Consider the following 22,330-nt stretch of genomic DNA (forward strand, 5'->3'; position numbering starts at 1 on the left):
TGTGCCACAACAACTGTTGCTTCAATGAGCCAATGTTTTTTTTTTTTTTTTTTTAAATGTAGTTAGTGGTCTTTTTGAAATGTTCATATTTAATGTAGGTTGAACGAGTCCTTTAACATACCAGCATTTTACAATAAATTAAAAAGACTCTCTGTTTGTCTTTGTTTGATATGCATCCTTTTAACTCTTGCTCTAATTTGATGTTGAACATCTAAGTAGTTGACTAAGGGTTTATGGTGTAGACAACTTCAAAATGATATGAAATTTTAAGATATTGAAAATGTGGGTGGGAAATTATTCAGAACACAACGTGGTATGTTTTTGTCGGCTAGGCCCAGTGCCAGTGTTGTTCAAAATCCCAATATTAATTCGCATCTGCCATGCCACATATAGGCCAAAGGTCAAAGGATGTGAACATATTAAAGTTTTTCTCCAGTTTAATTAGCTGCTAGCTGCATATTGGCTGCATGGTGACCAAATACTTGTTTTGAATAATGTAAAAGGCCGTGGTTAGACGTTCATGCATCCTCCAAATTTGGTATTAAAAGATAGGTAACGGTGGCATTTTGAACAATATTTATTTGTCTATTTATATTAAAAACGGAAACAAATACATTTCTACACCTAGGTTTTTTCTCCATTAAATGAAATTCAAATGATAGACGTTGAGAAGATGATTTTACGTAAAAGTAATTAATCGTACCACATGAAACCACTAGAGGGCAGTCAAGTCTTGAAGCATTAGATACACTGAGCTAGAAGAAGAATTAATCCGGAAAGAAAGAAGGTTGGCAAACATGGCGTCAACCGCTGCGACCCGAACGGCCAGTGCTGCAGGGAGAGTTGTGAAGCCACTTTTCAGTCGGGACATCGATGAAGCAAAGCGGAGGGTTCGGGAACTCTATCGGGCATGGTATCGTGAGGCACCAAGTACAGGTAAAAGCTCAGGCCATGAATAAGTTTGTGCCCACAATGGAGTTGCTCAAGGTCGTTATAACGTTATGACAAACGATAGGGCCAGTGAAGTAACCGTTAATTGAACTAATTTGTTCATGTGGCAATACGTTCTACGTGTTTGTGCATTACTGTGTATTTTTCTTACAGATATCGACGGTTGACTGGCATCATCATTGTAGTGAAGTGTTATTGCCACATACAGAAGCTAACTTAGGTTAGCTGATCCCTAGCTAACGTTAGGAAACGGTAGTTGACGTAGGCCTCGATGTCTGTGTTTACAACGAAAGCAAGCTACTGCCAGCTTTTTTACATTACATTGAGCTAGTGCAGAGCCCGTTTATTCGTATAACATGAAATTTGGCACTGCACACACTTGTATCATTAGGATGACACCCACCAAAGTTGAGAGCAGTCGGATGAATGGTTCGAGAGTTATGCGTGGAAGAGACAGACAGACAGACAGACAGTGGCACACAGACAGTCGGTCCTTGCATTTATAGATAGATAGATAATGAAGCAGACTTTATCCAAAGCAAACTTTCGGGGTTTTGCCTGCAAAATTAGTCTGATTGGCGCGCTGAGCTTGTAAGTGATAGTAGCTGCTACACTAGAAAAGGTTCATTCGACTTGACTTACAGGAGCGCAACTAGCAGTGCAATTAAACTAAAACTAGTGCATTAAAATCTTGTCAAGTGTAGCAAAAACAAAGGTTTAGATAGTCAAGTCCGTCAGTCAGTGTTTTACCGACATTGGGAATGGACTTGAGCGGTCTCTAGGCCAGACAGAGTCGCAGAGCAAATCCCATGCGAATGTTCCCAGGCTACTGCTAGATTGCAACAGGTAGAAAATTATCCATTCCCAATGTCATCGCAGGTGTAATCATAGACGTATATATATATATGGGTGTAATGTTATTAGTGTGTTCTAGGCATAACAAAAGACTGCTGTGGCGGATGGAAAGGATTTCGGCAAATGAAGTATCATTGCTTAGTAATCTAACAACAAAGTTTCTTCTTTCAGTTACCATGTTCCAACTGGACATCACGGTCCAGCAGACAAGAGACAAAATAAGACAGGAATTCAACAAGCACAAACATGTTACAGATCCTCGTGTTATTGATATGCTTGTAATCAAGGTAAGGCACTTGTAAAACATAATCTTATGCCGTGTCATGTTCATGTCATGATTATTACCTTTAGTTTACTTGAAGAAGTTGAACTGCCCAATACTTATTTCCTTCTTTGCCCTGTGCTGCCTAGGGTAAAATGGAGCTTCAGGAGACCATCAACGTATGGAAGCAGAAGACCCATATAATGCGCTATTTCCATGAGACAGAGACACCTCGCCCCAAAGATTTCCTGTCTAAATTTTACCAGGGACAGGACCCTTAAACTGCCCTATTCCACCGAACCTCGCCTCTCCCCTCGAAGTCCACAGCCAATGAGTTGTCTGTTCAATTGTCTGAACTGTAAATATACTCCTAATGATAAATTACTTGTTGTGCACTCTGTTTCTGTTGGACATCAGCTTCCTCCCATCTGTTTATTTACACTGTCCATACTGAGGCTTTGAATGGAATGCTAAATGATCTTTTGGTTAGTGACCAGAATAAACATGTTAATGCATGGGTTGTTTGATCAATGCTTCCAGGATAGTACGCAGCATGTTATAAGTTTAGGTCATTCCATAGTAAATGTGTGGAATGAGCAGCGTCTTACAACTAAGTACTAGTTACTACTAAGTACTAGTATGTGGCATGTCACACTAAAGTCAAAAGACAAACTTTTCCAGTCAGAAATGTTTATTTCATTTAAACTACTGTACAATGCATGCACATTAGTGGACATAAGAGTTAAATCCTTATGCCAACACCAGGGCCGCTGTCAGCAGTAGAATATGGAGAAGGCACAAGCGGAGATGAGAGAATACATGGAGAGCACTTCTACACCGGTGGCTGGGATTGAATAAGTGGAGTCCCTTTAATTTGGATGTGGCCATTATATGGGACCCTAGAAAGAGAAAGGGGTCTTGGACATTTAAGTCTGGACAAGTCTGCTGTTAATGACATGGTTAACAACAAGAACACTGGTCCATGATGGCAAACTTACATAGCCTATTAGCTCAGTCATCGTCGTCGTCATCTTCCGGGACAAATATGTCATGCTCCTCCAGAAGAGCTGCGAAGCTCTTGCTGATCTGAGTTCCAACATATAGGAAAGGTATCACCACTAAAGTGATGCGAGTAAGGCCGAAGGTGGTCTGAAAAGCAAAGTATAAGCTGTACCATATCGTCTCCAATAACCAACTGGCAACTCTATGACAAACACACCCATCCATCCTGAGAAAAAGCTTAGTGAACAGCACATTATTCGACTATTCATTCTTAGCAAAAACGAATGATTTCCGCCTCTCATGAACTTGTTTGATCATCATCTCACTCAATTCACTTCCTCGAACATACGTATCTGAAATGTACGTTGCATCAGGGACACTTATACAAGGACTTTGGTTGCATGTCAAATTGCAGAACTCTGACCACAGAGGGTAATTTCTTTTTTTAATGAAACTTGTAAATAAACGTTACTGCACCCCTGGCTTTTCTAACATGACATGACAAACTGTTTTCCGGATATCGTGCACCTATGTGTTGTCTAAAGTAAACTCAACTGTCACGACAGAGCTGTTCTCAACATGTACGCCTCCTCAACTTACTTTTTTGGGTTTGGGTAAGATGGCACCTGTCGTCGTGGACACAGCGCTTCGACATGGGGTTAGAATGGTTCCTGGGCATCTAAAGCCAGTCAAACCTGACAATATTCCAGCATTTTTAGAAGCCCACAGCCTCGACATGCGATATACTGCTGTCGCCATTTTCCTTGCAGTCGAACATCTGCAGCCAGCAATGCGGAGGAGAACACCCTAATTTTATTACAGGGAAGGTCGACGAGGAATCTTAAAGGCAAAGAACTGTCAAAAACCACAGAAGAGGGGAAAAACAATAACTCGCCTTCATGGTCATCCTCGATGTGCGTCCAACACGCATCGCCATCTCAACAGTTCTTTCCTTTTTGCCATCTATAATTCATTCCAAACTCACTAAATTATTCATGAAATGATAAACAGTGTGATGCACACAGAGACAGAGAAAATTGTGTAATGTAATAACAAGGAGGACAAAAACAAAATGCAAGGAATTAGTTTTATTTACATAAAGTTCACTGATTACAGCCAAGACAGTCCATCAGGTTCGCATTGTGTTAATTAAGAACTGCACATGGTCAAAACGTGGACAGATCTGTACAAATGTGTTCATTTTTATGCTAAACAAATAATCAAACTACCATGTATTTTCTGTAACATTTACTGACACCCCTCTTATATACAAATAAAAACACTCCAAGGCCATGTATTTCAAAATCTGTTCATTTCATTCTTAAATAAACTTCAGAGAAAACAAATACAGAAGAAATAAATACTGTACAGGAATAAAAATATATACACCGGAGAGATTACATCACCAAATCAAAACCACTATTTCGATTTAGTTGACACCAGCACCTGAAACATAATATATGTACAGCCAATAAAACTCATTTTAAAATCACTAGTCCTTCCATAGTGTTTGCAACTTTTCAGAATACATTCATTTCCCAGACTTGATTCAGTTCAGTCCTAATAAACCAGTTGAAGCAGTGGTAAAGGCAGGGTAATCAAATGTTAGATTATTGCAAAACAGCAGACAACCAATGAGTGTAGTGACGTGAGGATTTAAAAAACTGAAGCAAATATAGCTGTATGTACTTGTGCTTAGAAAGTAGTTGTCTGAATACACTCTTGAGTTCTCTACAGTTGATCCAATGAAATGGACCTTGTGCAGATACATTTATCCAGTTTACAGAGAAAGCCAATGTGCATACAACATGCTTTGGTAGTGGCCAGTAAGCAATGTATTTGATTGACTAGTGATTGACCAAAAATAAATAAAAACTTTGAAAATACTGTATTAGTCAGCTTATTTCACTGAAGAGACCTGTCCACTGGTTTGGTCCTCATCAGATGCTGTATTGTGTCTGGGCAACACTTATCACTGGGGAAAAAAGGGGGAAAATGCACTATTTACAATGTGCATTTCATGTTGGTATGACTGCACTTTTACAGTACAGTATGTATGAAGCTTTACCTTACGACTACTCAGGAATTGTCTCTTACCTGATGTTTGAAAGACAGCTGCTTGAAGAACTTCTTGATCTCAAAAGCTCCAAGCCTGACAGGTGCTCCTGCCTGGCTCTCCTCACCGAGCCTTACGATCACTGCTCCCGCAATGCCGGCCTTCAGGCTCAGGCTTTTCACCATGCGCGTCCCCGGTCCCGAACCAGACGTGGGCCGGGAGAACACAGTGATGTAAGTGGCATCTTTCCACGGTTCTTCATAGCTCACTAAAAAGAGAAAGGACATAGCTAAAACCCAGCACTGTGCATACTAATATTATGCACATTGAAATATCGTGGAAATATCAGACCAAAGTCACAGCTGACATATTCATTACCCGCAGCAGTGAGTATAGTATCAGTGGTGCTATTCAGCTCCAACAGTATCATGGGGTAGGTTGGGTGCAACATGAACAGCTTGCGGACCACTGGGTCAGTAGGGGCTGAAGCTGAAGATGCCTGCTAAACAACACAGATCCATCCAAATTATTTTCTCACCTAGCAACTACTCACAATCATTGACCTATATTTGTGTATTGCAAGGTGGAAATTAACTTCAGGTCGTTACCTTGGTAATGTTCTTCTGTGGTTTTAGAGGGTCACCAGCCCAGAAGAGGAACACAGATTGGCCAGAGGTCGTCATGACAGTGGACCCCTCCAGCACAAGGCGTGGGCAAACAAACTCTGCCTCCCACAGGCTATAGCCATTTGCTCCATCTATTATCTGAACCTGAGAATTCAATAACACATTATGAATTTAATGTGAGGGGAGAGGTCCCTTACATGGCAATTTGCTTTTCGTTTTAGACTACCAGTTCTAATTCAAGAGACAGTGGTATATATTTATTAACCGTTCTGGGATGTAATTAGATAGATAGATAGATAGATAGATAGATAGATACTTCATTGATTCCCAAGGGGAAATTCAATAATTGAATTGGCTTAAAGGAACACGCCACCCAAACATGAAATTAAGCCAGTCTCGGTCACCCCCAGAGTTAGAACCGCTAGATAGGCACAAAGTTCTTACGCAGCAGCACCTGAATCCCATCCCGTGAAGTTCCAGTCAAATCTAGAAGTTGGGAGTTTTCAAGTGCTACATGAGAACTTAGCGCCTATCCAGCGGTGCTTTGCCTGTGATGAGGCCGAATGTAGTTCCAAGTAAATATCTGCCCAGGTAATAGCCTCGTTCGATTTTGCATTATGATTTGTACTTGTTTTGAACACATGGCTCCCAAGATATAGCCTGACTCTCGCCAGACCCTTATAGTTCTGCCATGCTCCACCAGAGGCGTTTCGCTGAGCTCCACACAAGGGTCTGGACGCGAGGGCAATCCAAACCCCTGCCAGTGCTCAAAAAATGAGCAACCAATCAGGAGCGCCGAAGCGAGTGTTTGATTCAAATAACAATGGCGGCACGTAGCGAGGAGTCTTGTGCTGACATTGATTCTGCTATTTCAACCGTTTTGTCGAATCTATCGAGTATTCATTCTTTAAAAGATTAACAGAGAATAGTTTTGAAGACATTTATTGGTGGCAAGGATGTTTTTACTCTTCTTCCGACCGGGTTGGCAAGAGCTTGAAGAAGCCTAGCACGTCATTCAAGATAACAGGCAAGTGGTTTATCCAATCAAATGCGAGGATGTTTTATAAGGACCCGCCTTCATATACATCTCCTATCGAGAAGTCCCAGATCCTTGTGTGAAGCAGACAGCGAACTACAGGATCTGGCGAAAGTCAGGTTACCCAAGATACAGTATATTTAGAAAATCACTTTTTTTGGAGGACATGCTAGCTGACACCCTTCATTTACAGCAACTGTGCTAAGCTAAAGCTAGAAACACTGCTCCCAAAGCAGGACAATGCCCGGACGGATTTTAACCATGTTTTTTTTCACTGTTCCAACTCTGGGGGTGACCGAGACTGGCTTAATGTCATGTTTAGGTGGTGTGTTCCTTTAACAGTATTCAGATTTCAAATCTTAAAACCATACTTCTAAGAAGTTATACTGTCATTGTAAGTTTTACAACAGACAATTTATAATATTTAATCACTTAAGTATGAAATCCATCCTTCCTATTCTATCTGGTACCCTGTTAAAAAGAGTCTAGTTAGAGGGTTAAAGCCTCAGCCAATCCTCCTGTATTGTCCTGAGGCTAGGTCTAGAGGCTGAAACAGATACTATTGTCCTGCCTGGCTGGGTGGGTATCATTGCAATGTTGCTGCATGGCTGGAAACATTTGTCTGACCCCAAAATCATCCAAACAAATCCCCACGAGATTGCCTGCCATAAATACACCACTGTGTACAACACGTATCTCACCTTTCTCACACCAGCTGCAGACAGCTGAATGAGAACATCAGGAATTCCATCTCCATTGAATTGGCCTGGAGTTGGACGGCTGGAAGAATTCAAAGACACAACTTTCAAGTACTTTTCTGTTTCATTTTCAGTGCATTAATTCTCCTCTGTGAGCAAAAGAGTGAGTGTTGTGCAGCAGAGATAAACATTTAGAATATTTTTTTTGTTTTTTGAAGCAATGTCTGCGGACACCCATCACACTGCCAATGCACAAATCAATCCCTCAAAACAATGTAAGCTGCACTCACTAAATAGTGTTTACTTCATTAAAATGCGCAAAATCCAAAATATTAGTATAGTATATGAAAACTGCTTTTTTATTTTGAATACAGAATATTCTGAAAACAAATGTCATGACAAATCACCAGAGAGTTGTATGTAGATACCTGTGCATAGTTGAGGAGTTGAATGTCCACACGGGTGTGCGGGTGTCCTTCTCTTTAAGCACGGAGAGCCTGCTTTTATCACAAATCACCATCCAATCGCTTTGACTGGAGTTCATGTTGGACATCACATCCAGGTTGTTGTGATTGTTACATAGTCCAGCCACAAGAGGGAGAAGGAAAATCACTTCCTCTGTGCCACTGTAATAGTAATAAGGATTGCTGTATGGATTTAACGTTCTTGACATAGCACGATAAGAACAATGAAAATCTCTGTCCAATTACATATTATTACCGGTATGCACATTCCAATACTTCTTGAAAGTATACTTTGTGTGGTGGACACTGCAATTCAGTGCTTACAGAAGGACACAACGTGATCAGATCACTGGTCACTCTGTGGATGTACCTTGATATGTGGATGAGCGAGGATGAGTTAGTTTTCCTCAGCTTCTCCCACCGAGGATCCTTCACTTTTATCTTAGGGTCTGTGACTCTCACACCACTGGCTTTAGTGTAAATGTCTTTCAGGGAGACTGCCTCCACAGTTCCTGAGAAACACAATTACAATTATTAAACATTTGTCATGTTTTCAACATTTTGTCGTGTTTTCTAAATACTGAAAATAGAACTCAGTTAACGTCAGTAAATGTAATGCACAAAATAATGTCAGCCACATAACGCATACTTTTTTATGCTTTACTAAACACTGAGAAAACGTAATTTCTTATTTACTGTATAATTTCTTATATACTGTATGTATTTCTGCATATATGCCAAAAGTGTGATAGTTTGAGTAAACTATTACATTGTAGCCTATCTGTAATTATTATGACTAGCTATCCAAGTGAGTCATTTACATTCTGAAGAAAGCAGTTAGGGCGATACTTTCTTGCAATGTTATTGCTCAGGAAGCGTTGAGGTCAGCTCTGTTTTCTAGCAACAGTAATGTGACTCTCTAAAATGTTTACATTTTCTTTTGTGTTGTGTATACACTTGTAATGTACCAGTAATAAGAAACCTTACCCAATCCAAAAAGAATGTAATAGGCCCCCATTCTGGTCTCATGGAGAAGAGGTCCAATCAGCTTGCCTTGTCCTGTGAGGTTAAAGGTGACTGGACGACCAATCTGGGTGCCATTCAGTGCAGACAGCAGAACCAGACAGAGGACTGCCTCCTATTAATGAAGAGACGTATTCTACATTCAGTATTCAAATATTTTCAATGGATTTGCATTTCCATCTCAATTGTGCTGACACTTTTATCAAAAGTTACTTAATTTAAATCTAACTTGAATTATTTTACAATGATCTATTTGACCTCTCTCACATGTCACAAATGATTAACATGAATTTGCTAAACAATGTCCTACATCATCACAGCAAATGTGAGACATCACTGCTGTTGGCCATAAGCTAATATTCTCTAGCCCCTCTGTGTTGTGCAGCTCTTTCCGTTCCTGTTGATGTCCAGTATATACTCTATGAGATAAGTGTTATGAAAACCCACATTGTTCTCAGGCAGTGTCACAATGAGCAGGTCAGGGACTGAGTCTCCATCAACATCTGGAAGTGAAACCGCTGGTGACTCTATTGCGCCTGGGGTTGCAGACCAAAGCTTTGTTCCTGAGCAGACAGATTGCAAATACTATTCAAGTATCCCTTCAGTCACAGATACCAAAAACATGTCATATCATCCAAACAACAAGGTTCAAAGATCAACACAAAATGTTTTGGACAGTAGGATTGTGTGGATCAGCTGTGAACCTACCTGAATTGCCATTGATGGCGGTGAGGTGTGAGGAGCCTACCAGCAGGCACACAGGGCCAGGCTGGAGGGAGGGGCTCTGCTGCCCCCAGTGAGCCCCCTCTGCTGGGTGTGCTGCTGCTGCTGATGCTGCTGCTGAGGATGCTGCTGCTCCGGTCTGCAGCCCACACTGAACAGATATCACAGGCGCTCTCAGCGGCCGCCTCCACAGCACGCTCCCATTGGTGGCAGCCAGAGCCACCACACTGTACTCTGGGAGATGGGGGAAAGAAGAAGTGAAAGAGTAAGAGAGCAGAACAGTATGGTTGACGGAGGAGGAAGGTGGGCGGGGAGTGTGAAAATGATGGAGAAAGAGATGGATGGGGACACCAAAGACAATTAAAAAACAGTGAGAGAAAACATAATTCTACAAGGGAAAGAGGAACATAAAGTGTGTAACAGGCAGACTGTTGTATGATACAGTTGTGCTCATAAGTTTACATACCCTGTATATTCACGTGCTAAAGTTGACTAAAAGTGAAATGAAAAATCATATTTTGGAAAGTGATCTTCATGCCTGAAATGAAGAAAAATCCAACCTTTAAGGACACCGATTTTCTTTGTGAATGAATAAAGAATCATAAATAAATAAATAAATGTTCTTCCTTAAAAATAAAATACAGGGCCGTAAGTATACATACTCACGCATATTCTTATTTTTAAAGGCCAGTTGTTTCATGGATCCAGGATATTATGCATCCTGATAAGGTTCTCTTAGCCTTTGGATTAGAGATGCACCGATTGCAATTTTTTGGCCGATTCCGATTTCCGATTTTTCATCGAGTTTGACCGGCCGATACCGATTTTAGCCGATTCCGATTTAATTTCTTCTAACCACTTTACAGCACAAACAGAGTTATTTTCTAGCCTATATTTTCTTTAATACAACATGTTAGAAATGTAATCAACTTATCAATGCCTGGTAGAAAAATGTGAATAGACAGATTCTTCTTCAAGTCTTCTTCAGCTGCAGTAATCCCAGTGTGGGACATTCATTTCACACATGTAGAAATGCACTAGGAACACTTTCTTTCTTCTCACATCCATATGCAATATCCAACTGTAAATATCTTCAGAATAGCCTACTGATAACTGAAGTTGGTGCTACATAGGCTGAGATGTTGGAAAATGACAACAAAAAAAACTAATTTTGAGAAGCCTTGAAACACAGCAAATGATACATTGTCAGTCCACACTCTTCTTTGAACTTTCGCGATTGCTTGTGGATACTAAGGAAGTGTCCATATTTGGATGGCATAACGTCATGCAGGAGATCGAAACACAGCTTTCCAACGACACCACGCATGATATGTTTTGTATCACGGTCGGCTAGTTTATGACACGTTAGAATGCTAACTTTTGGCGAATTTAGAAGAAATATACAGGCGTGATCAGACAAAAGGTAATGAAATAAACCTCTAAATGTGTAAATCGGACTTAGTTGTTGTAGTAGTGTGAAAGAATACATGATAAGTTGGCAAACCGAAGCAAAACTATGTTTATTCCTGCCATGTCTCGCCTTAAAGGGATAATCCGGAGTGAAATGCACTTTAGATCAATTTTTCGGACTATTGGGAGTACATACGTTGAGTTGACACCAAAATCATGTCATTCGGATGTATTTTGAGAAAGTTCGAGCTCACCGTTTTTAGCCAAAACTCGTTAGCCTGGAGGTGACTCGGGCATGTCATTTCGCCGCTACAAAACGCTATATTTATACCTCTTCTACTGTTCCAAACAACACTACACTTACGTGGTAGTGAGTAGAGGGTCCCTAAAGCCAAACCGAAGTATCCCCACTTCTTTATGTGGTCGGATAGAGAGTCCAGAATGAATTTAATCGAGTCAGTACCTTTCCGGAAATGTCGCTGTTGCAGCTAGCAACGTTTTCACAACACTTTACTAACATTTCCGGAAAGGTACGGAAAAATTGATCTAAAGTGCATTTCACTCCGGATTATCCCTTTAAGTTGAGTAAAGGCTATGTCGCTGCTTGATAGCGCTTGTGGTTCAGCTGTGGGCACGCAATTAGCGGCAAGGACGGGCTTTGATGAGCGCTGTAACCTGAAGTGACAGCTTAGTATATTAAATTCCACGCAATATGGCAAAGCACAGCGTTCGCTGCATAGAAAAACTCAGTATTAACGCGTTATCCAGCCCTGACTGTTGGCCTAGCTTCATCAAACTTTGCAAACTCAGCTGTGTGAGTGTGATGTTGTTACAAGTGTGCGAGTGCATTTGACCGGCATAAAATCGGCATGTCTCAGACTGACCGGCCGGTCGCCGGTCGTGGCCGATCACGTGAAAATCGGCCGATTCCAATCAGCGGCCGGTCGATCGGTGCATCTCTACTTTGGATTAAAATGGCCCTTCACCATATTTACGATTGACATGGGTTACTTTCCATCATCCATCAGGGTCCAAGATCTCGTGTGAATCCGTCCTCGTGTGAAGACTTACTCGTGTCAAGACGAATTGAGTCTACCTGCGACGAGTCCACCGAGCAAGGACACAAGCAAGGCACCTCTCAGATAAGTTCACTCTTGTCTCACCTTGTCTTGTTATCTGCCATCCTACTGGTAATAATGTGCATTCAACATAAACAAGTTTATATGCGCTCTAATGCCGTAAGGCAACAAGCTTCATATCCTACTTTTTCTATGGGGCTGTGGAATTGCCAATCTGCAGTGAACAAAGCTAATTTCATTCCTGCTCTGGCCTCACAGCTATCACTTCAGTTGGTTGCGCTTACAGAGACATGGATTAGGCCAGAAAATACTGCTACACCTGCAGCGTTGTCGACCAATTATGCTTTTTCGCATACCTGTCGCTCCTCTGGTAGAGGAGGCGGGGCAGGCTTTCTGATCTCTGATGACTGGAGGTTTACTCAGTTGCTACCGACTCAAAACCACAGCTCATTTGAATATCATGCCATCATGATAACTGAACCATACAAATTATACTTGGTGGTTATTTATCGCCCTCCAGGACAGCTTGGCAACTTTGTGAATGAGTTGGACATTCTACTGTCTGCTATTCCAATGGATACGTGCCCTCTGTTGATCCTTGGTGATTTTAACATTCATCTGGATAACTCCTCTTCAGTTGACTTCCTGTCCTTACTCTCCTCCTTTAGTATAACACGTGTTCACAGTCCTCCTACTCACAAGGCTGGTAAGGATCTTGATATGATTCTGCTACGTAACTGTACTGCAGACAACGTTTGGGTTAATCCTCTACATGTATCAGATCATTACTTCATTAGATTCTCTGTGCGTCTCCTTGATAACCCTACAGTTCCTGCTCCGACGATGTCATTCCGACGGAACCTCAGAAGCCTCTCAAGTGAAAATTTTGCAACATTAGTAACTTCTGCTCTACCTATTCCAAGCTCATTCTCATCACTTGAGGTTAATGATGCTACAGACACTCTTTGCTCTACACTGGCATCCTGTCTGAATGCAGCATGTCCTCTTTCCACAAGACCCACTCGTTCTAAACCTCGCCATCCATGGCTGACAAACAGTATACGCTCAGTACGCAAGGAACTTAGAGCTGCTGAAAGGAAATGGCGTAAATCTGGAGATAGAAATGATCTTAGTAAATACCAGTCTATGCTATCATCTTTTTCATCCACTGTCACACTTGCAAAAAGAACATATTATCAGAGTAAGATTGAGAACGCCACTGACAGCAGAAAACTTTTTGCTATGTTCAAGTCTCTTCTCAATCCTCCACCACCGCCATCAGCTACTTCACTGTCAGCAGATGACTTTGCAACATTTTTCACTGAGAAAGTTGCTAAGATAAGTGCTCAGTTTGATGACCCTATAAGAAGGACTCTGCCTGGTGTTAGCATGATGCCATCATTGGACTTTTTCTCTCCTCTTGATGAGGAAGCGGTCTCTCAACTGCTTCAGCGAAGCCGTCCAACAACATGCCCTTTGGATCCTGTCCCGTCTACTCTCCTGCAGTCTATAGCACCCGCTATTACACCGGCAGTCACACATGTATTTAATACTTCACTCAGTTCTGGAATAGTTCCTTCTTCTTTTAAACAGGCAAGAATTACGCCTTTGCTGAAGAAAAGTACACTTAATTCAACTGATGTGAAAAACTACAGACCTGTCTCCCTTCTTCCTTTCTTGTCAAAGGTTTTGGAGAAAGTGGTCTTCAAGCAAATGTGTGACTTCCTCTATCAGAATAACCTACTAGACCCTATGCAGTCTGGTTTCAAGAGTGGTCATTCTACTGAAACTGCTCTTCTATCTGTGACTGAAGCATTGAGAGTAGCTAAGTCCTCTGCTCAGTCATCAGTGTTAATTCTGTTAGATTTATCTGCAGCCTTTGATACGGTTAACCATGACATTCTCCTTTCTACACTATATGAACTGGGAATTTCTGGGAAAGCTCTTGACTGGTTCAAGTCTTACCTTAAAGGGCGTTCTTTTAGCGTGTCTTGGCAGGGACAGATATCAAAGTCTCATGACCTCACTACAGGAGTCCCCCAAGGATCAGTATTAGGACCCCTCCTTTTCTCTATTTACACCACTTCTTTAGGTGGGATTATTCGCTCTCATGGATTTGAATATCATTGCTATGCGGACGACACTCAACTTTTCCTATCCTTCCCACCTGAGGACTCTAGTGTTTCCCATCGGATCTCTGCATGCCTGAAGGACATTTCAATCTGGATGAAGGATCAGCACCTTCAGCTTAATCTTTCCAAAACTGAGCTCTTGGTGTTTCCAGCAAAAACAGCTATTCCCCAACAGATCAATATCCAGCTTGATTCATCCTCACTGACTCCAACCAGATCGGCACGTAACTTGGGTGTCATAATTGATGACCAACTTACTTTCTCTGAGCATGTTGCCTCAATTGCAAAGTCATGTCGGTATACCCTGTACAACATTAGGAAGATCAGACCTTATCTGACACAAGATTCCACTCAGCTTCTTGTACAGGCAATGGTTATCTCCAAGCTGGACTACTGTAATTCTCTGTTAGCTGGCCTACCTGCTTGTGTATTAAAGGGATATTCCGCCATTTTTGGAAATACGCTCATTTTCCACCTCCCCTCGAGCAAAACAATCGATATTTACCTTGTTCCCGTTCATCCAGCCATTCTGTGAGTCTGGCGATACAACTTTTAGCTTCAGCCTAGCATAGATCATTGAATCGGATTAGACCATTAGCTTCTCGCCTGCTAGCTTCATGTTTAAAAGTGACTAAGATTTCTGGTAATTTTCCCATTTAAAACATGTCTCCTCTCAAGTTAGAAAGTGCAATAAGACCAACTGAAAATGAAACCTGCCGTTTTTCTAGGCTGATTTGACATGGAACTACACTCTCATCTGGCGTAATAATCAAGGCAACTTGCAAACGTACCATAGGCGCAGTGATATCGTACGCAGCATCTGAAAATAGTCCCCATAGACAACAAGCAGTAGTAGTGCCAGTAGTTTGCAAGTTGCCTTGCTTATTACGCCAGATGAGAGTGTAGTTCCATGTCAAATCAGCCTAGAAAAACGCCAGGTTTCATTTTCAGTTGGTCTTATTGCACTTTCCAACTTGAGAGGAGACATGTTTTAAATGGGAAAATTACCAGAAATCTTAGTCACTTTTAAACATGAAGCTAGCAGGCGAGAAGCTAATGGTCTAATCCGATTCAATGATCTATGCTAGGCTGAAGCTAAAAGTTGTATCACCAGACTCACAGAATGGCTGGATGAACGGGAACAAGGTAAATATCGATTGTTTTGCTCGAGGGGAGGTGGAAAATGAGCGTATTTCCAAAAATGGCGGAATATCCCTTTAAGACCACTACAGTTGATTCAGAATGCTGCAGCACGACTGGTCTTCAATCAGCCAAAGAGGACACATGTAACCCCTCTCCTAGTTACTCTCCACTGGCTCCCTATAGTAGCCAGAATTAAATTTAAATCTCTCACTCTGGCCTATAGGACACTGACTGGATCTGCTCCCAGCTACTTCAGTTCTTTAATCACGATGTACATTCCCAACCGCCCATTGCGATCTTCTGAGGAGCGTCTGTTATGTCGACCAACCATACATGCTAGGTCAAATTGTAGATCCTATTCTTCAGTGGTTCCATGTTGGTGGAATGAGTTACCCAGTGCTCTCCGTTCCAGCAACAGCTTTGGATCTTTTAAGAGGGGTCTTAAGGCATATTTATTTAATATGCACTTAGTCCTTTGAGTTTGTGATGTGTTATGGTTTGTATAATAGTATTGTTTTGTTATAATTTGTCTATTGATAGAATTTGAAATTTATTTTGCTATTGTCCTTAAATTTAGCCATACCATGCTTTAGTTATTATTATCATATATAATTAACTGAGTGACTTATTTGATTGCTATTCTCATTTCACTGTTTTATTTCTCATTAGGTTAGTGCTTAAAATTATTGTTCTACTGATAATATTACTATTCTCCCTAGTTTGTAATTGTTCACTGTTAATTTAATTTGTATTGTTATTTATTTGTATGTCGCTTTGGACAAAGGCGTCTGCTAAATAACCATAGCCATAGCCATAGCCATAGCCATAGCCATAGCCATAAATGATGAGCCAATCAAACCAGCTATTAGGCTAACTGAAATAAAACCATGCCAATCTCTAGGTTTGGTGAAGGGTATGTGATGATGTGGGGTTGTCTTAATTCCAAAGGCCAAGGGAACTTCATCAGGCATAGTATGTATACTACTCTGGATTCATGAAACAACTGGCCGTTAAAAACAAAAATCTGCCTGCCTCTATGGGAATTTAACATACGTGTACTGTACTTATGGCCCCTGTATTTCAAGGAAGAACATTTATTTATTTATTTACGATACATTATTCGTTCATAAAGGTGTCCTTAAAGGTTGGATTTTTCCGCATTTTGTAAATTGAGGCATTAAGATGAATTTTCAAAAGACGATTTTGCATTCCTCCTTTAAGTCAGCTTTAGCATGTGTATGTACAGGATATGCAAACTTATGAGTGCAACTGGTATATTGAAAACTGAGTTTAACATTTGCAGAACTGAATCTCGTCACAAACAAGTACAACACAGTCAAGACATGACTTAAGAAAATGATGTGGAAGAGAATTCTAAATTATGACAAATCGCCTGTCAAAGCATTTTAGTATGGTTACCTTTACTGATAGCTTGTGAGCTGGGGACCTGACTTTCATTGGACAACAGGGTGACTCCTACTAATATGTCTTCTAGACCATCGTTGTCCACGTCCCACAGTGCCAAGGGGAGGGATGTGAAACCTGGTGAAGGAAGGCCACAGATGACAGAGACTTTAACTTCAGGTTTTAAAGCACACACAAAAGGGTGTTATTTATACACCAGAGCTGCGGTCAAACTTGCAAACATAGGCAAACGTTTGCAAACAGTTTTCTGCTTGAAGTTCTCGCCATTTGCAAATACTCGAAAACAGTCTGAGGAGATTGAACGCACCTCAGTTATTACAGCTGCGATGAAGTCATGGTTTTGCCTTGAAAATATCATGTTTGAAACTCTATAATTATCATGACTTGCTGTACAGTTAACTCCTTACGAGGCAATGAGATGGGTTTGCAAAATCAGCTTTCTTTCATGCTACTGTATGATTCCCATTTCATCATCACTCACCTCCTGCATCAGCTCCTAGTTCCACCTCCCACTGGGGCCTTCTGACTTCCTCGCAGGGCAGGATAAATGCACACAGTAGAACCACAACCATTGCTAAGCACAGTGGCACTAAGAAGGCAGCTGTGCGAGCTGCATTCTTCGCTCTGGCCTTTTTACCATCAGGATCACACTCTGATCCTATGCCTCCACCTCCAGTGGATCGCATTCCCTCTCCGTCCTCACTGGTTGCATCCCTGCCCATCTCCCTCTGGCTCCAGTACTGCCTGCCCTTCCCATCGTCAGTCTCTGGCCTTGATTTCCCCCGGTGCCTTTCTCTCCACTCGTCCTCTTCCTCTTCCTCATCCTCCTCCACATCCTCCTGCTGGGTAAACCTGCTCCCCCTGTTGCTGCGGGAATCTGATGTGCCAGTGCCCATGTTGTTGCTCCTGCCAAGACCGTTACGAGGGTAGTTGAGCACCAGGTCATCCTCCTCACTGTCGTCCTCACTGTCTGCCTGGGTAAGTGGGTCATACTCTCCTAGCTCCGAGCCCTTCTTACCTGGGGACAGAAAAGTACATTTCAATGGACCATTCCATTATAGTATGTTAACTAGCAACCTGCAACATGCATGTAGTTATCACTCAGAGAGGTTTATGTCGTGGTCTAGTGTCCTCTAGCAAACACCCAGTGTTATTAGCACTTGGTTGCTACACGACCACTGTATCAATTATCCTTAAACACCTAATAGGCTTACAGGTAAAATGTTTAAGCCATTCGTAACTACCAATGACACATGGTGAGAAAGTGATCTGTATTGTTATAACGTTATAATAAGTCATGCATGGCGATGTAACTGCAAGGTGCGTCACGATAGGGTCACCACCAGCAAAATAACGTTACAACGCTAAGTCCACGTTGACTGATAAAGTGACAAAATACCAACACCGCACCGTCCTGCAAACCATACCTTAACGGCAAGTAAATAATCAATATCGAAAAAAAAATCTATCGTACAAGAGTTACATCACGAACCTTATGATATAGCCTAAACAAACTGGCTAGCAAAACTCATTTGAAATGAATGAAAAGCCAGCTAGCTGGTGAGCTGCTGTGCTAGCACAGAGTAACGGGTTTCATCATCAAAACACTGACACAAACTGGTGTTTAACGAAAAGATATCAGTCTACAGTCGACCTGTTCCAGATCCAGGTTTTTGTGCCAAGTGACGACTTACCGGGCAATTTAAGAGCACGGGATAACGCTGCTGCCATTGTAAATATACGACGAAGAAACAGCAATTTAAGGCAGGCAGCGACTGATTCCGCCGACCGATGTGAGTTTGGCTGAAGCCGCGTCGCTGTGCTGCGCTTAGCATGCTGGGACTCGCACAAGCCTTGCTTCAGTTACACCCCTATGGTAACACCAGATAAGAGCATTTCTAAAGGGGCTTTGGTTCCACGCTGACCCATCACTGAATGTGGCCCCCCGATGTTTCATCTCATCCTGATCCTGCCATTCTAAATCATAAAGCATTGTCCCCAATTTTGGTATTTTATATTGGAATATTATTCTGGTTCATGTTAAATAATTATCCAGGTAAAGTTCAACAGTTGAACTTTACTGTCAAGTTTGGACTTTGCTATAGTTCAGGTCAACTGTAGCTAAAATGTGCCACATGCAGGCTTAACGCATAACCAACTCTGGTCATGTAAAAAAAAAAAAACAATCTCAATCTTTAATGAATTAACAAACCCCCCCACATTTGTGAACCCTTTGTCACATAAAGATTATTTGTAGCCTACTGTACTAACTATTAAAAACTATAACTATTAAAAAAGAAAGATAGAATAGTTTAATAACTAGTAACAGAGAAGGGGGTAAAAAGTACAGTGTGGCAAGTCCATGTAATGTACATGAGCGTTTTCAGGGTGCGAACGGCTTGAGGGTCCTGCGAGAACAGAGACGTCTGCTACCTGATCTCTGCGGTTTGAATAGGCCAGTGCAAAGCCATCGATATCGATGGCTTTAGTAGGCCATAGTCAGGATATGAACTGTCCTTTAAAATATGTGTGGTCTTTGTTCATACTCTTTTTTTTGTAGCCTATATATCCGGGGTAGGGAGAGGTGCTCTGATGGTGCATTTGGAAGAATAGAGGACTGCAGTCACGGGCTGTACAGTTCCATCAGGTGATGCTACAACTTTCTCCACTGCTGTAAAGTAGTAGCCCTCAAGATGGAAGTTAACCCTTTGAATTTGAAGTACAGTCCGGTCAAATTGACAACGAGAGATCACAACAATGCAGTTTTACATCTTACTATTACTCTCTGGCATGGAAAGATGACCTACAACCTGAGATGAAAAGATAGCTATTTTGCCAGTGTGTGTGTGTGTGCGTGTGTGTGTGTGGTTTGTATATGAGCCTGTGAGTGCATGTAAATATGTCTGTGTCTGTACAAGCTTGCATGTGTCTGTACAGACAATGTTCCTGTGTGTGTGTGTGTGTGTGTGTGTGTGTGTGTGTGTGTGTGTGTGTGTGTGTGTGTGTGTGTGTGTGTGTGTACTGTATGTGTGCGCATGCGCGTGCGTGCGCGCGCGACACCAGGCTACATGTGGAGGACTCCCTGACAGAAGTTGGCATGGGTTATACTTTCTTCTTGAAGGCATGTGCCACCTCCATGGTATGGAGTTTGCTGGTACCCAACTGCTGCAACACATCCCTGAATCCCTGATCGGCATCAACGAAAGGCTAATGGCATGGCGTCTCATTCTTACAAAGAAACAGTTTGCCACTCTCATCAGTGCCACTGCCTATGCGCCAACTCTGGACGCAGAGCACAACAACAAAGAGGACAGAAGTCTTTCAACAGAAGTCTCGAGGTAGCCATCCAGGGAACCTACAGCTAAACTCATATGTATGGGGGACTTCAGCGATAGAGTGGGCACAGAACATCGAGTCTGGAGCAAGGAAGTGGGCAAGCAGCAGGAAGTGGGGAGAATTAACAGCAGCGTTAATGTTAACAGCTCCTCTCCCTCCATGCAGAACATCGGCTGGTGATCACAAACATCTTCCAGATGAAAAACTCCTCTGGACTAAACACTGGGCATCTGGAGTAATATTGTCAAAGGGACAGACAGGATGTTCTTCTTACTAGAGTCATGGGGACATGGCATGCTGAGTGTTGACCCATCACATGATTTATAAAGCAATACTGCCAGTGCCACTATACAGTTGTGCGAGAGAGGCTATTTTTGCACAACTTCACGTTCCACGTTCATTCGTATCCCACCTCCCACTTCTTAATTTGCTCCCTTTTCGTACTCATACCATTAACTGTTTACAAATGTTTATCATTATACCATTGTTGCCTGCCATTCCAATCTCACTTTTTATTGATGTTGTACAATGTAATGATTAAAATCCAATGCAGTGAAGAGTGTTAGCACTTTAGCAGGCGACTAGCTGTTGGCTGCAGGAACTCAAGCTAGATAGCACCAATTTCTTCATACCAACAGTACTCGGTGACTTTGAAAAACAGAGGTCTATATGTGAAAACTTGCTGGGATTCTCCTTTAAGAGGAACCTTGGATTGCTATGTCTTTGTTTGGGCCTACTTAGATGATACTCATCTATTAATTTCAGGAACATCTGTCCATCTGTCCGTCGCAAATCTTTCGACTTCACCGAATTCACCGACTTCACATTTGTGTCTGGCTAAGGGAACTAGTAGTGGGTACAGTGTTTGATGTTGTTTAGATTACATATGCAAACTAAAGCATATCATTAAAAGAAGCATTTATAGGCTCTAGCTGCTCTAGCCATTCCCCTCCCCCTTCCTATACACAGCACAGCACACAGTCGGTGCACACCTACGAGAGCATGTGGGTGCATGGCCATACACACGGAGGTCACCGAGATCCAGACTTCTTTTTCAAAGTCAAATATAATTTGCTTAAAAATAACACTACTTCAGAACAATAGATAACATATGTACAAGGTCAAAAAGACTAGGCCTATCTAACCTTATTTTATCAGTCGATTACTTTATCATGAGAGATCTTGTATTAGGTTACATAAGTTTTTCTCAACAGCTTACACCAATCTCGATCCCGGACCTGCAGAATTTCGTTTCGCTTTCATATGTGTGGCACCAGGACAGGAGATGGTCTGTCCCCTGACTGTTCTGGTTTTATGAAAGTCACTTTACTTGAACAGTCACAGCTAAATCAGGCTTAGTAGTGAAGTGGCCTAAATTACTAGCAAACTGCCAGTATGTTAAATGGAGAGGGACACACATCCACAATACTTTTGCATTCCCTCGCAAAAACTTTTGTGTTCCCTTGCAAAGTCTTGCTAAGGAAAGGGACTATAAAATGAATTCTACAGGTTTTCTACAGGAATGGGCATGATTTACATGAACTGCATTAGTCTTTTCTAAATCAGTATTTAATATATGTCCTGAAATGTCTCCTGGAGAGCGATTTGGATTTCGTCCTGAAGCTCAGGCTGGAAACCTGCACATCTATCTCTCCTACTCCCTCTCTATGTTTGCTGGGTCCAATCACAAACTGGCTTATCCACCAGGTGCACCTGGATCATTGGTCTGATTGGTTGAGGGATTATCCATAGCCTACAGTCATTTGAACTATGCCCATTGATCACGCCTCTTGTGCGGTAGAAATAAATCACAGACCAGATAAACACACACCTTAGTTATGTTGGTTTATCCTATATCAATATTCGGAAGACGACCTTATATGCCACAGCTTCTTGTGCAGGCCATGGTTTTATCCCAACTGGACCATTACAATATGCATTGTTAGCTGGCCCACCAGCTTGTGTAGTGAGATAATTCAAATTTCTTGTCAATATTGGTAAATTGTAGGCTAGGCTGACTATACTTTAAGCTGTAACTTGTATAATGATAATGTGATGTTTACTGATGTCACATAAAACATGCGTCTTTTGAGAGCTACAAACATAAAC

The 22,330-nt window shown here is 41.7% G+C and overlaps 2 protein-coding genes across 4 annotated transcripts; one reads left to right on the forward strand and one right to left on the reverse strand.

Annotated features, from left to right (window-relative positions):
- Positions 1-761: 761 nt before the first annotated feature.
- Positions 762-2,583, forward strand: ndufa6 (NADH:ubiquinone oxidoreductase subunit A6). The gene is made up of 3 exons (XM_062531982.1): positions 762-936; positions 1,978-2,093; positions 2,218-2,583. Exons 1-3 carry the CDS (start codon positions 798-800, stop codon positions 2,347-2,349), a joined length of 387 nt encoding a protein of 128 aa, XP_062387966.1. The 5' UTR covers positions 762-797; the 3' UTR covers positions 2,350-2,583.
- Positions 2,584-4,143: 1,560 nt separating this feature from the next.
- fam234b (family with sequence similarity 234 member B) lies at positions 4,144-18,669 on the reverse strand. 3 transcript variants are annotated; one of them, XM_062531981.1, is made up of 13 exons: positions 18,580-18,664; positions 17,367-17,903; positions 16,880-17,002; positions 9,682-9,930; positions 9,421-9,536; positions 8,938-9,088; positions 8,321-8,462; positions 7,915-8,019; positions 7,490-7,568; positions 5,735-5,896; positions 5,505-5,628; positions 5,168-5,394; positions 4,144-5,045 (listed from the first exon to the last, which is right to left on the reverse strand). In XM_062531981.1, exons 1-13 carry the CDS (start codon positions 18,614-18,616, stop codon positions 5,043-5,045), a joined length of 2,055 nt encoding a protein of 684 aa, XP_062387965.1. In that variant the 5' UTR covers positions 18,617-18,664; the 3' UTR covers positions 4,144-5,042. The 3 variants fall into 3 exon arrangements, with proteins under 3 accessions (XP_062387965.1, XP_062387962.1, XP_062387961.1); XM_062531978.1 differs by having other exon boundaries at positions 7,915-8,112; XM_062531977.1 differs by lacking the exon at positions 4,144-5,045 and having other exon boundaries at positions 5,150-5,394; positions 5,505-5,625; positions 7,915-8,112; positions 18,580-18,669.
- Between the last annotated feature and the right edge of the window lie 3,661 nt (positions 18,670-22,330).

The sequence above is a fragment of the Sardina pilchardus genome, chromosome 3 (assembly GCF_963854185.1).
Source record: "Sardina pilchardus chromosome 3, fSarPil1.1, whole genome shotgun sequence".
In the NCBI taxonomy this organism is placed as follows: Eukaryota; Metazoa; Chordata; class Actinopteri; order Clupeiformes; family Clupeidae; genus Sardina; species Sardina pilchardus.